This window comes from Danio aesculapii, chromosome 14 (assembly GCF_903798145.1).
Source record: "Danio aesculapii chromosome 14, fDanAes4.1, whole genome shotgun sequence".
NCBI classification, from domain to species: Eukaryota; Metazoa; Chordata; class Actinopteri; order Cypriniformes; family Danionidae; genus Danio; species Danio aesculapii.
In genome coordinates, this window is record NC_079448.1 from 52189665 (window position 1) to 52205843 (window position 16179).

Below are 16179 nucleotides of genomic sequence, written 5' to 3' on the forward strand. Positions count from 1 at the left end.
CTTTTGCTTGAACATGTGCATTTATTGATTTTAAAGTACAACTAAATGATGATAAATTAAACATGTCAAAAGTTATAATTTCCCACCATTGCTAAAACATAATACCTGCGTTCAGCTTGTACGGGTGTAAATTTTCCACCCTGCTGAATGATACACAACCACATTAAAAAACATCTTACAATTCTCAATTGCTTTCAGGGCAATTTGTTTGAATCTGTACTTTTTTACGTTGACTGAAGCAGATGTCTTTAATAAAGCACACCACTAGAGATGTTTTTACTGACCACATACAGCAGAATATACTGTTTTTATTTGCTGCTTTGAAATGGATGGTCTCCTTTAGGGCTGAACGATAAATGGCATGCAATTGTCATGTGCATTATTCTATAAAGCCGGCTCTGCAATCAGCTGTGAATCTCTAGCACTCCAGTGTGTTCAGTTGGAACAGCAGTTTACTACACAAAGCTAAAGGTCTCTGCCATGACTATACTGCATGCAATAGTTTGGCATAGTCAAATCGCAGATAATCATTCTGGGATATTGACAGCTGTCTGCGTAGCTTCTCAGTGAACTATGACCCTTTGAAGGAAATGTTAATGTTAAACATGAACATGCAAATATCACATATAATGACCTTTTTATTCAAAAGTTACTTTATACATACACGGTAGTCTGTTTTTTCACGTTTTATTTTATTTTTATTTATTTATTTTTAATAAATTACTGATTTTGTGGTGGTAATTTGTGGATAATTTTTAAAAATATATATAAAATCTCATAATTATTCACCATATTAGGTAGCGTACTATGTTAGGTGTACAATCTGACACAATGATACAAATCATAAAAATAAACCCTCTTTATTTTGGTCTCTTGTCAAAACGAGATCAAAAACCATTCTAAAACCGTAGGGATTAAGCCAAAGGAAGGTTGTATAACTCTTGTTTTTGTCTTTGTTATATTTCTTTGTCGGATTTCACTCCCTGGAGAATCTGAAATCATGTACCTCACTCAGGACATGTGTTAGGGCTTCCCCTACCATAATAGGGTACAGGCCGAAGCATGCTAATAGGACTTTTAATTTGCCAGTAACCTGGGTTAATTGTTTCCGGTGAATTGTATGCCAATGCAAAAATCGGCGCATTTAAGGTCAGTTTTCTTTAAAAATCAGCGATCTCCACTGGCTGAGTGATATCTGATATAAAGTGGGTCTCGGATTGTACACGAAGCACTGCATTAAATAACATTTTCCGCTGCCATGTCTTTATAATATGAGCATTTATTTTACCCCAGTATATTCAATGGAGCTTCTGCGCTAGCCTGCCCATTCTGACGGTCACATGCGAGTAAACCGCTTTTTGTCTCGTTTTATGCTTGAACAATGAAATGAATGCCAAAGTTTGTTTAACTGAATGTATTTTAATTACATTACAATAACGATGCTGTAAAAGGAACCGTATAAAATTGGAAAAAAGCGTACAATAACAGGTCACCGGAAGATTATCAGTATGGGAACAACACTAGCTCGGCATATACCCTATTCACCTAAAACGCTGACTGCCATAAAACTCATCCATGGCAGGGACGCATTTTCTCGTCACTAGCAGGGAAAGAGTTAAGCGAAATCATTTATCGATTTGACGCACCGCATAATAGGCTACCAGCCATACATGTAAAGCAAAAACAAATGTCCCACAATTCGGTCACGTCCAGCGGCCGTCATTCTTGAACCAATCTCCATCATTGTAAGCTGCTTGCTTTTCTGTCTGCTCCACTGCTCCATTTGTTAGATGTTTGCTCCCACTTTCTTTTGTAGTCTGAAGGGCATCAAACGCAGGAAACACCCTAACAAGTCATGTAAAGCAAGTAATTGCAAACTAAAATAAATATCACTCGATTAAATGGTTTGCTATTGAATGTTATATGAGCTAATTTATTTTTTTGCTATTTAGTTTGCATTCAAAGTAAGAATTTAGCAGGATTGCAAATAAATTTGAATTGTTTTTGGGTTCAGTGGTCGCAAAATCGCGAAAAACTAGGGGGTCTTGTTTATAGCTTCAGTCAAGTGTTTGAATTAAGGCCTTTTGTGAAATAATACATCTCGCACATCACGCAACATCTTTATATATTGGCTTTCTAAGCAGTGACAAATGCGTTGCCTCATTACATGCATTATTTTCGGTAAAACTACAAGAAGAGCTCTGATCAACCATGTGTTGTCGTGCTTATTAATCCCATTGAATCAAATAAAACCAGTAATATCTTATGCTTATCCTACGCTACAAAGATTTACCATGGACTTTATTTGGTTGGCATATTTGGTGGTTCTGTGCAACTCAAGAGTGCCCTTTTGGAAGAGATTTACTACCGATCACACCACTGTACTTCACATGATGTGCAAGACAATCGCAGCCTTTGCTAAATTGCAAATGCGAATTTTATGTTTCTATCGTTCAGCCCTAGTTTCCTTCATAAAATAATGACAAGAGAAGGCTTTAAGATTAGCCCAGCACTTCATTTAATCTTTAACATCCCTAATTAGAGTGTCTATTAGTCACACTTATGTTATGATGTATTGTAAACGTCTGCCTGGCCAACACAGCTCAGAATAATGTCAATGAAGTCAATATAGGCGACGCACTCGGCTTCCTCCTGTTCTATTTGCAACAAATCAGTCACCGCAGGTACTTCTCTCTGTCTCTTGTGCGAATGAAGAGGGTTTGCTCATCAGATTCTTTCTTCCTCGATTATCTGTTGAAAGATTTCACTCACAGCGGTGTCAAGAGTGGCATCGGCCTGCTAAAGAGAGCACATCAAATCGAACCCTGCCACTCTGTTCTCAAGCCATTTGATTTTCTGCCTTTTCACCGAAGCGCGTTCTCATCCTCCAGTCTGGGGCCTTTAATTATTGAACTAATAGGTTATTGTCTTGTTTCTGGAGTTTTTTTTGTTGCCTTTGTTTTTCCAAACTGTCTCTGGGGTTGTTGGCTCCGAGCTCAGGGACTTTAGAAAGCTGTGATCTTCAAAATGTCTGTCTCTGGGGCTCATATGCTCGGTTTCCTACAAGTCTATTTTTTTTTAAAAGCTTGTCTGTTTTTGTTTTCTCACTTATGATGAAACCCCAGTTCTGTTTTTTTATTTTATTTTCCCGCTTGTCTGTGAATACATCTGTAAGTTTTATAGTTTAATGCAGAATTGGTTAGTCATCTGCAGAGCTGTAGGTGTAGTAGCATGAGTCAGTCTCTCTCTGTTCCTGCTCTTTCACTCCTTTTCCCTTTTACACGCTGCAATTATCCTCGTCACTCTGCAACAGTGAACTGACATCCTCTTTTTCTGCTTCTGACTGGAGCCCAGAATGCATTGTTTGTCACGTTTGTCGATGGACTTATCATCTGTATCTTTGTCTCTTGTTTTACGCCCCGGGTTTAGATTCTCTAGCATCGGTCTTGTGTTGTCATTTGCTGTTTTCTTGTCTCTCTTTCTTTCTTTTTGAGCTCAGAATCATTAGGACGTGATCATTTTATTGTGAAGCCAGCCTGCAGGATGCACAGAGACATTTAAAGTATGTGTTGGTGAAGTTAGTGAGACCAGCAGAGGGTATTCAACCTGCAGTCTGTGTGTGTCCAAATGCCCCAGTATATTGATGGGCACTCTATACTGCTTAGTGAGCGTCGTCGTCGTCGTCATCCCAGGATGTCCTTCTAAAAAGAGTAAGGGTTTAACCCCCCCCCCCCCCCCCATCCCCCCCCCATCCCCATATCATAATTGGCTTCATCACTGTCTCCTCTCCACCAATCAGCTGGTGTGCGGTCTGGCACTATATGGCTGCTGTCGCATCCAGGTGGATGCTGCACACTGGTGGTGGATGAGGAGATTCCCCCCATTGTGTAAAGCGCTTTGAGCGTCTAGAAAAGTGCTGTATAGATATAAGGAATTTATTATTACTATTATTATTATTATTATTATTATTATTATTTAAAGTTCATAGATTTTTATATTTTTTAAGAGATTAAAGGGATAGTTCACCCCAAAATGAAAATTTTGAGAATTTCGGTATGTAAAATGTTCAAAAATAAAAACAAAACAAACTACAAGCAAAATCCAATGCAAAATTAATACAATGTCACCAAGGTGATACTGAATTAAACTGTGCTTCTCAGGTTTTTCATGCAGCTAACAGGTACATAAACTGAAATATAATCAAATAACACTGCATACTGTACATAATCTTCACTGTATAAATTAAATAAAGGGTAAACATCACTGAGCTAGATAGCGGTTTAGTCAAGAGTAGAGTGATTTTATTACAGTTTGTTGTTTGATTAATATAAAAAACACAAACAGCAGGAATGAGACATTTTTACTTTAAGACGAAGCACAATGAGAAAATTATAGACGATATGATTTTGCCATTGTTTACATTCCAAGGCATAACCAATTGAATGCTCAAGTTTAGGACAGGCTGACATAATTATTGGTCATAACTAGGCCCACATGGAATCTGTGCACGCAGAAAACTGCAAATTTTTAGCCCATTGTTGAGTCTATTCATTTACTTGTGTAAATGTGTTAATTTATATTTATACAGTTTTTAAAATGTATTTCAGTAATATTAACTAATATAAAAATGTTTATATGATAATGTAATATTTTCTGTCTTTCAGTAGATGTATAAGAGACTTGCTTTGTTTACCAGTTAAGTGGAGCTAATTAGATTTCCGTTTTAAATGTTAAATAAAAGTTAAAAAGGTATTGCTGTTTTATTCAATATATTACGTTTTTAGCTACAATACTCCCAAAATCATTCTGCATAAATCCGTAGATTTGTTTTTTACAAAATTATGCGCAGAAATGGCAAAAATGTCCACAGATTCTGTCTGGCTCTAGTCATAATGGGGTCTTGCGTAGAAACAAGGCTTAATTTGATTTGTAACTTTCATTCAGCTGTTCGTTTTTAGGTGAAGGCTTCATATACTTTAGTGCTCACTGATGGACATTTACTCTGGGGGAACAGTGTTTCAGCACATGGACATGCATTCCAATAGGCACAGAGCCAGTTAGAGAGTAATTAAAGAAATGGGGGAAATGCAATATCTAAATGTTTAATACATGCTAAACTGACAAATTGCATGATCCATATGCATATTTGAACCATCGAGCTCATACAGAGTGGTTTAATACTGTATAGACAGGATTAAATGCCAAGGGTTTTTTCTACTGGTCTGATCAGGCCAATGATTCAGATTTTTACATGCCCTGACAACATTTTCACTGTCCCCACCAAAAAAATAATAATGTTAATAGCTACTTTTAGCCACATATTTCAATTTTTGTTAAAAGTAACGTCTGTGAATCTAGAATTTAAATATTTTAAAAATATTAATAAATGTATAATGAGAAAAATGCAAAGTGTTATGGAAACAGAGCAGTATAGAAAATGTGCAGTGTTGCAGATTGAAATTATTTAACAAAAGGTGCCTGGCTTGTCATACTGATGGCAAATTGTGCAAAACATCACTATTTTTTTCGTCGTGTCCCACGTAAACGTCTACTTCCAAGATGTTAGAAACAGACATTTACTTTCACCCTTATAATTTGATGTTGCCGTCATGTTGTCGTCACTTAACAAGGTGTTTATGACATCACAGAGAAGGTAGCATTTAAAGTCTTAAAAGCACAAACTTAAAATGCACGAAACTGATTAATAGTCGCAGGCAAATGAGACTTTAGTGACAAGGCAGCACTTCCCGATCGGTCCAGTAACGATCCTGTCTACTGTCCCAAGCGTCTCTCACGCTGGCCCTGTTGTTGAGCCCTGTATAGAGTATTGCAGCATCCCTACTGTTAACACTCTCTCATGTGGTCTTAAACCTTGATAGGATTGTTTCTTCTGTTGAACAAAAGATATTTTGAAAAAAGCCGACAACCTGTAATCATAAACTTTCATAATAAGGAACACATACTATGGAAGTCAATGGTTACAGGTTTCCAGCTTTCTTTAAAATCTTGTGTGTTCACCAGAAGAAACTCAGATAGGTTTGGAACCATCCATTTGTGGGTGATAATTTAGATGTTGGTGTGAACTATCCCTTTAAGTGTCTTGAAAGGCAGTAAATAAGAATATTTTTGTTGTCATTTTTCTAAAACAATGCTTGTGCTCACCCAAGGCATATAATGTAGCATAGTCTTAACTGTAAGTGAAGCAAATATCCAATTATATTTATTTTTTTCCTTCTCAACCAATCAATACTCAGCAGAGAGCTTGTCAAGATCTCTCGCAGCCGGCAGCTTTATCCGCACCTGTGGCTGCCAGAATTATCGGGACCCTCTCAGACCTCCATTATATTGATTGTGCTATACTATGTGATTGGCCCAGTTTTTACTCTTGACCTTGAATGCAGGCTTTCTAGGGAGTTTTAAAATGTTGCATAGAGCTCATCTTGCAGGATCGATCAGTTGAATTACTATTGCTATACCTTCTTCTCTTTTAATAATTTCCAGTGATGATCAAATCTGTTTTAGTCTTGGTTTAGCCCTTTTAAAAGATTGAGCAAGTCATTGGCTTGAATTGCTAAGTTCTCTCTATATATTTTGGAGTTTTGGGTCTCCATACGTGTCAAATCTCTCTTTTATTAAGTATTATTAAGGGCGTTCACCTGCTATATCTTTGTTCCATCCATACCAACTATTCTTTGTTTGTACTTGTTATATATTGATTAGACCGGCAGGTGCTTTTCGTCATTGCCTTAAGTCTGGGTAATCTGTATCGATGTTCATAAACAAAACAAACCAAAAAACATCCACAGTGTTGATGATAGACTTTAGTTCAGTAGTAAAGGAGATTCTTAAAGTTTAGTGCTTAATCAGATGGATTAAATCTGCCCTCCTAGATAAGTTTGGTCTTAAGATTTCAGTATTATTCTGATTTAGGAATTTTGTTATACAACCACAGTATTTGTCAATAATTATATATTTGCAGAGTAGATATGTGTTGCTGCAGCTGCATATTTATTGCATTTTTGCATTTAAATTTCTTAAGACCTAATAAAAAATATGCTGGGGAAAAATGTGATGTGTCTCTAAATTTCAAAGTAGTGTACTGTGTGTAGTTTGCTTAAGTTCATTCAATTGCTCTTGTGCAGAACATAATGGAAATTTTAAGCATCTTGATGCATCACTAAGACTTTATTTTCCCTTAAATTGTTCTTAAACCAGATTTGCTTCTCTTAATTAAATAATTCGTTCATTCACAGTGCTTTATCAAATGGATTAAATCTGCCCTCCTAGATAAGTGTGCTGTTACTTGAAAGTATTATTTCTTATTAACATTTCAGTAGTATTAGCCTGATTTAAGAAATGTTTCATACAACCGCAAGATTTTTCAATCATTGTATTTTTGCAGAAGTAATTTATTTCTGTTTGATATTTCTTTTGCATTTCATAAGACAACATTTATAAACAAAAACAATTGCTGGGGGAAATGTAATGTGACTCTAAAAATAAAAGTAGTGTACAATGTGTAAATTACTTCAATTTATTCAGTTGCTTTTTTGCACAACATAAAAGAAACATCAAGCATCTTGCTCCATTGCTAAGACTTTTTTCCCTATAATTGTTTTTAAACCAGATTTGCTTGCATCATTCATTCATTCTCTTAGGTATTAGTATATGAGATTTTTAAAGTTTAGTGCTTTATCAGATGGATTAAATCTGCCTCCTAGATAAAAGTTTGCTGTTACTTGAAAGCATTATTTTCTATTAATATTTCAGTAGTATTAGTAGATTTAAGAAATGTTTCATACAACCAAATAATTTTTCAATCATTGTATTTTTGCAGAAGTTATTTATTTGCAGCTGCATATTTTTCATAACCCATAAAAAAAACAAATGCGGGGGGAAAATGTGATGTGTCTCTAAATTCCAAAGTAGTGTGCTGTGTAATTTACTCGAGTTTATTTAATTGCTCTTGTGCACAACATAATGGAAACATCACGCATCTTGGTGCATCACTAAGACTTTTTTTTCTCTTTAATTGTTCTTAAACCACATTTGCTTCACTTAATCATTCATTCATTTTCCATCGACTTAGTCTCTATTTCAGAGGTTACCACAGTGGAATGAACCACCAACTATTCCAGCATATGTTTTACACAGCGGATGCTCTTCCAGCCACAACCCAGTACTGGGAAATAAACACACACACTCACTCATACACTGCGGGCAATTTAGTTTATTCAGTTTACCTAGTGCATGTGTTTGGACTGTGGAGTAAATCGGAGCTCCCGAAGGAAACACACACCAACACTGGGAGAACATGCAAACTTTTGCAACTGACCTAGACAGGACTCGAACCAGCGACCTTCTCGCTGTGAGGTGACTGTGCCAACTACTGAGCCAACGTGCCAACTTGTATGTTTTATATATATATATATATATATATATATATATATATATATATATATATATATATATATATATATATATATATATATATATATATATATATATATATATATATATATATATATATATATATATATATATAAAATTAGCATACTGTATATTTCTATAAGGGTGGCATCGAAGGTTTCGTGAGGAATCTTTAAAGTCTATGAAAACTTCTAAATACACAAGATACCTTTATATTGTTAAAATGTTCCTTACACTGATTAAAAATGGGTCTTTTAAAACATGCAAACTCCACACAGAAATGCCAAACGCCCTAGCCGGGACTTAAACCAGCAAGCTTCTTGCTGTGAAGCGACAGTGCTAACCACTGAGCCACCGTGCTACATCTCTTAATCAGGGTTTGTGATATGTATTGCATTATATGTGACACAAAGGGACCAGAGCAAATAAATTTATTGTTAAAATGAAAGCATTCATCAAAAATACTGTCATATTCCTTTAGTTTTAGTTTAGGGAAATCTTATTTATCAGTGTATGAAGACATGTGCTGTGATTTTTGATGCACCACTGAGACTTGGTCATTGGTTGTTAATAGTGCAGTCACCTTTGTGTATTAAAGCTGCTCAAGCTGGAGATGTAGCTGCTCTATTCTTAGTAGTATCTGTTCCACGAGGCCAGACATCCTCACATAGGAGAGGCGTTCTTCTGCCCAACCAGATGGCATCTGTTTAAATGGCAGAAAAAGTATGTGTATGTGCATGAGATGGGGAATACTCGGTACCTCTGATCATGCGCTGCTTTAATTTCCTGGTGACCGTGGAGGAACTTAAGCACACATGCACGCTTTCTTTCCACATCGCTTCTTGCTGCTTAATTTGAAGCTGGAGCAACTTTGCAGTGAGTCAGACAGATAGGGAGAGAGAGAGAGGCTTGTTGCCATGACAACATGACACGCAAGCAAAGGAGGTCAGATGAGATGAGGCTAATAAACTCCGATTCTAACAACTGAATTGTTGAATATTTTACCGTATATGTGAGATCAGATGAAGGGGCTCGTCACGTTTTTAGATTTATTTCCGCCTGGCGCCGTTCTTCCCATTTTCTTTCTCCCTTCCTAGGCGGCTATCGTTTTTCTGGCACGTTAGTGACTCTTGTCATCGCTTTAATTGCACCAGACGTTGACAGGTTTATTCTTTGAGAGTGGGAGTGTGATGTCCTGAAGTGATTGTACCCAGCAGAGGGCATGTCGGGACATCTAAATGTCATCCTGGCTCAAGGAGGAAAAATAGCAATGTTTTATATGCACAACTGCCTTTAGTTGCCCTAGGCCAACTCCCAATTGCTCTGCTGTTTGGGGTGTAGTAGCCTTAAAGATGCGCTCACACTAACTGCTGTGTTTACCAAAGCAGTTTTCCCTCTGTAGAAAGCCCCAAGTACACAGCACATGTCTGTGATCTTACATAATGTGCAGTTAAGCTTGATTTTTGTCCCACTTGTTAAATTCTTTTTTATTCTTCCCCTTTCGGGCCCGAGAAGATGATACAAATGGCTTTTAGGATGCCGTCTGTTACATTGAGTTGATTTAAAAGGGAGCAGAAGTGCAGAGGCAGGCTAATGCAGCCAGATTGAGCGAAACCCATTGGCCTGAAATTGCAGCAGGAGCCTCAGACCATCATCTCGAATCTTGTGAATTATTGATCGGTCCAGTTAATGAATATCACAGCTTGTGCCTAAGCATCCAAAGAGATAGATTCCAAAATCCTGTTCCGGACGTACGGCCAATAACGACGGCCGTTTAACTGTCGAACTCTTGTGAAGTTAGACATTTGGTATGTGAAAGCATAAATCTCACTACTTTTTTCCCCCCTCGTCCATTTCTTCTTTTTGTGCAAAGAAATGCTGAATGGCGGTGTTTTAGAGCATAAGATGATTAAAAGTGGAGGCAGCGAGACAGGAAGATTGAGCACTTTCTCCAGATTAATACATTATTCTTTCTCTCCCTTTCTCCCCATGCAGAAGCAGATCATCGTGGACCCGCTGAGTTTTAGCGAGGAGAGATTTCGGCCTTCTCTTGAGGAACGTCTGGAAAGCATCATTAGTGGCGCCGCCCTCATGGCCGATTCCTCATGCACACGTGACGACCGGCGTGAACGCATCGTGGCTGAATGCAACTCTGTGCGTCAGGCGCTGCAGGATCTGCTCTCTGAGTACATGGGAAATGTAGGTGCACGTCAAATACTGTTTTTGCTATCTTTACTGCTTTTTCCCCTTCTGCACATCCCTAAATGACGAAGGCAAGTACCCACCTGACAGACAGACGCTCTCCTGCAGGGAAGACGAGGGGAGTTTTATTTCAGGGACAGTGCACAGATCACGTTCACCGGGTGGTGTTGTATAAAGACCTGCAGTCTCATCACAATTTGTCCTGTGCCGTCTGGCTTTTGAAGAGTACACACAAAACACCCCGCTGTGCTACTGATCTGTGCATTGAATTGTTTGACTGCTGGTGTTTTCAAATAATTCCCTTTGTTTGCTCAGCAGCAATGGTTTTTATTTGTTTTCTTGGTTTTCATTTGTTTTCCCTTTTCGCTTCTCTATTCATTATCTTGCAGTTCATTTATTTCACTGAAAGTCCAGAGTAGTTTAAGGTGGAAAAAAAGGTTGAAAGCAACTGTTTTACACCCCTGGGGTGTGCAGCATGGCGGGTGATATGATATTCTTGTGGTCTGGTGAGGGAAAAACTTGTAAGCTTCATCACAAATTTGGTTGTTTTGATCAGAACTGATGGACTGCTTTTAGGCGGGTCTGTTTTGAAGTGCTCTATAATTAACAAAACAATGAGGCTGCACAATATATTTCAGCATTGACATTGCAATACATCTGCAATATTCATGTTGCGTGCTATTCAATGTCAAATAGGGATTATTTTCGACCAGGAGCCACAGTTTGGAAAGCATGTAATTTGTAGATTAGCTAATTAAGAATTTAACACCTATAATTTGCGTCGGTGCCAATAGCCTAGTGGTTAGTGCTGCGACATAAAGCACCCAGGTGCTCACGGCACCCAGAGTTCGATTACCGGCTCGAAGTCCTTTGCCGATCCGTCCCCCTCTCTGCTCCCCACACTTTCCTGTTTGTTAATCTTCACTGTCCTGTCATTTAAAGGTGAAAACCCTTTAAAAAACATTTATATTTGGCCTTGTTTTTCTGTTAAACATATCATTTGTGTTTTAAAGAACATGAAACGATAACATTTCTACCTTTTTAAACAACTACAAACATACTAAATACATTTAATCTTTCTAGTGAAGATACTGTAGTGTCATTTTGCATTTGATTTTTCAATAAAAAAAATACTTTATAGTTAAAATTAACTATTTTATAAAAATGTATGCCTGGAGCCACAGTTTGGAAAGCACGCAATTAGGAGATTTAATTGCAAACTTTAACCATTGTAGAATTTAAAAGGAATTTAAAAGTGTTTTTAGACACTTTTTTTTCACCACACTATTGGTGGAGTGGCGAGACTGTGATGTGTTTGCAAGTGTTGTGAGAAATTGCAGGTGTTTTATTCATTTGTTTTGCGTTGTGGGGAAAATACAGCGCGTTTTATTAATGTTTATGGATTGTGAGGATTTGCAGCATGTGCTCTGTCAAGCGGATGAATTTTCTCAATTTGCTGCTGTTTTTTATAATTGTATGTGTTTTCTTAAATTGCAGCACATTAACTCTCTCAGCCACTGTAAAGTGCATCACTGAAAACAAAACTACTGTTCCCAATATCACGTAGCCTTTAGAAGGCAGTAGAGTTTGTAAGAGTGACGGATGGTTAACTTTCCCCCAATTTAAATCTCTTATTTTTCCTCAAGTTCCTCTCACACAATGAATATCACCATTCTTCTTTCTCTCTCCTGTTACATTTCTTTCTATGACAGATATTTGTCAACCACCTCTTTTCCCTCACTTTTATTTCCCAAATGCAGAAGCATTTCTGTTTCCAACCAGCAGCCAATCCGATTTGTTGCTTTTGGCTGCGGTGGAAATCCATTCCATCTGTTTGTTGGGAATAACTACAAATTCATCACATCTGAGACCTCAAGGGAGAGCTTAATCGCTTTTTTCCTGCTTGACGGCCCTTCTCAAAGTTCAAATAAGTTGTACGCCCCTAGCACAACTTAACATAATTTTTTCTGTCACACGCTAATAGCGGTGTGTGTGGGCAGCTGAAATGGTGTTGTGCCACAAACCGCTGCTGATGATGATGATGATGATGATGATGATGATGATGATGTTCTGGTAGGTGACGTCTCACAGGTGTCAGCAACTATTTATGTCAGTCTTACTAAAGCTCAAAGCAGCAGGTCCTCGTCTCTGTCTGGAAACACGGCGATGTACTCTGCAACCTGAGCTGACACGCTCCAGATGGCTCATTGCTGCTTCTGTATAACTCCAGACCAGCATCCTGAGCCAATGTCTCTGTTATTATTGCCCATTTTTAACTCTGCAGTGTGAGAGTCTGAAAGTGGCTGCCTAATAACATCTAGCAAGAGGTTTGGCATGGATGAGGCACAAGCATTCAATAAAAGTCAAATTACACATTCGATTCGCAGGGCCATTTCATGAAGAGTGCTCATTCCTGGGATGGAAAAATCATACCAGATTGATTCCAGCAGTGATTGTAATCACTAATACGCAGCTATCTGTGTAATAAGCCTGACATGTCGTCGCATATTAACCACGTTAGCATGAGAAATGCTAATATAGTTGAAGCTCTAGGGCTGCATGATATTGGAACAATGTAGCTTTGCGCTATTTTATTCTGCGGTCTATATTGCGACATGAATGCAATTTCACCAGATGACTTGAATATCTCTGTAGATGATTTATCATTTTAGATTGGTTGGGATGATTCTGAAAGGGAGTACATCTGCATAAAATATAATTAACCATCTATGTGCATAGCATACGAGCACATTGTTTTCCCGAGTAGTCTTAACACTAGCTATGTTTCCATCCAAAAATGCTAATGAAATTTATGCGCAAAACTGGAATATCGCAGAAAAGACGTGCGTTTTCATCCAATGAGTCAAAGTGAACAAAATCGTCACTTCCTGATTATCTGGCACCAAATATCAACAGTAAAAACAGAATTTGCTGTGGGAGAAGCTCTTTTCTTCATTTAATAAATGCACCTCAGAAGACAATGCCGACAAGCAATGAATGTGTGGTGGCGTTTGAAGCCATGAGACGCAGAGTGCAGATGCTCTTGACCGTTCTGGAGGTCATTAATAATATAATAACACGCCTCTGCTATTCACATTATTTAGAAATTGAGTGTACATAGTTTTACGTTAGGAATTGCAGTCTTTAATTTACAAACAGTCGGCAAGTACCGGAGAACAGATGTACCGCATTGATGAAATTCAGTTTTCAGTCATGCCCATGTAAAAGTAATATTCAACTCATTTAGTTTTGCCTTTATTCGTTTTGATTTCAGTCATGACGTAGAGCATGAGTCTTCAATACGACTTATTTACAACACGTTTTTTATAACATAAGTTTAACAAATTTCTAATAACTACTTTTTTTTGTCTTTCCCATGGTGAGTGAGTCCATAATGGTTTACTAGTTATTTCGCAAGACGGTTGTATTCAGACAAGGTCCCTTTAAGTATTCTATAGTCTTTGATTCAGATTAAAGTGTAATTTTAAAAACTTCACTATTATGTTAACTAGGAAAGTTAGAATAATTAGTCAAGATATTGTATAACTGGTTTGTTCTGTAGACAATCAAAAATACACAGCAAATATTTCTTGAGAGTAATAATACTGACCTTAAAAGTAAAAAAAATAAAAAATGAAAAACTGCTTTTTTTCAAGAAATAAACTGTAAGAAATGACTTTTTATGACTCAAAAATAATAATTTTGTTTTATAGGAAATACTGTGAAACTTTCCTTTTTTAAATTTAATTTAATTTTTTTTAAAAGATCACTTGGAAAACCTTATTTTAAATGAATGGGAGGGCAAAAAATTGACTTAACTGCATCTGTTAAAGTTTACAGCTGCAAAAATGTCCCTTGATGTTGAATGTGTACTTGGATGTGAAATGTGTTCTCCTTCAATACAAAGTTACTATAAAACAAATAAATTAAGATGGAAGATTATTTTGAGTTAAAGTTATTTAATTCTCTCGTTTATGAAGAGTGATGCATTTAAAAATGACTTTGAATAATTGTCTAAGTAGTTTGTGATGTATGTTAAAATGTGCCCCCTAAAAGTACAAGTGGCCCCTGCCCGGCCCCCCAGTTACTCTGGTCTAGAACCACCACTGCTTCTAATATTTCCCAAATGATGTTTAACAGATTCAGGAATGTTCCACAGTATTTCCTGTAATATTTTTTTCTTCTAGAGAAAGTCTTATTTGCTTTATTTCGGCTAGAATAAAAGCAGCTTTTAATAATATATTAAAACCCCTTTAAAGTCAATATTAATAGCCCCTCTTAAGCAATATTTTTATTGTCTACAGAACAAACCACTGTTATACAACGACTTCCTAATTACCCTAACTTTAACCTAATTAGCCTAGTTAAGCCTTTAAATGAACCCTTAAGCTGAATACTAGTCTCTTGAAAAATATCTAGTCTAATATTATTTACTGTCATCAAGGCAAAGAGAAAATAAATCAGTTACTAGAAATGAGTTAAAACTATTATGTTTAGAAATGTTGAAAAATCTTCTCTTCGTTAGACAGAAATTGGGGAAAAAATAAACAGGGCGGCTAATAATTCAGGGCGGCTAATAATTCAGGGCGGCTAATAATTCAGGGGGGCTAATAATTCTGACTTCAACTATATATGACATGGAGATGCTGTTGTGAAAAGAAATGAGCGGCATCCCGAATTGCATTGCTGCTGGTTTATTTTAGCAATAGATTCATCCAAGCAGTGTCTGGGATGTTTCAAAACAGGTTTTCTACTTGACTAAGCCTTTGCGGCGTGTCTGCCCCAACACACAAAACACTGCTCCTCAGCCCTGAAGCGCAGCTGACATGACAAGGCTTTGGCTGCTCACTCGTTCAGACAGGAGAAACAGATGAGGGAGATGATATGTCCGTCCTTCTCGGCTCCCTCTGGAGCAAAGCCTCATGGAGACTCTGTATGCGCTGGCCACAGCTTTACCTGGCGATACCCTTCACAAACTCTCATCCAAAATCTAACGAACAATTACTTGCATAGGCAGCAGCTGAGTCCAGTTGAGTTACTGCATGATGCAAAGATGACCATGTTATTAACCATGCCTTTGGCAGCAAAAGCCGCTATATCCCGAGAACCAATAAGAAGGCGTGAATTGAATATGTTTTCAATGTAACTGTGCGCTGATACACTGGCTTTTATGAGGAGATCTTTTATTCCGCTTTTGATTTCGATTTAAAAAGACTGAGTCCCTTACCTCAAAACTCTGTGCACTATAAGAAACAGAAAACAGAATGTACAGTCAGAAGGGTAGTGTGCATTCATAACGATTGTTTGTGCAGCAGCGCTATTTTGTGTCTGATTTACTATACATTAAACAGCAACTCCATTTCCTGAAAGACGAAGTTAAGATGCTGTTCTTTCATTCCGCATGGGTGCTATGAGGGTAAACAAGACTAAAAAGAGACCAAGATCTTGAGGATGAATAAATGAGAGACATCCTCTTTTTATTTTTATTTATTTATTTCATTTATTTTTTTTGCACAGTAGGTCTACCTTGTGTTTTATTTGCTAATC

The 16179-nt window shown here is 37.3% G+C and overlaps 1 protein-coding gene across 1 annotated transcript in view; it reads left to right on the forward strand.

Moving 5' to 3' along the window:
- ctnna1 (catenin (cadherin-associated protein), alpha 1) overlaps positions 1-16179 on the forward strand; it is a 204032-nt gene that overhangs the window by 26993 nt on the left and 160860 nt on the right. Inside the window, exon 7 of the mRNA XM_056472184.1 lies at positions 10426-10629. Within this exon, the coding sequence (XP_056328159.1) occupies positions 10426-10629 (204 nt within the window). The remainder of the gene's footprint in view (positions 1-10425; positions 10630-16179) is intronic.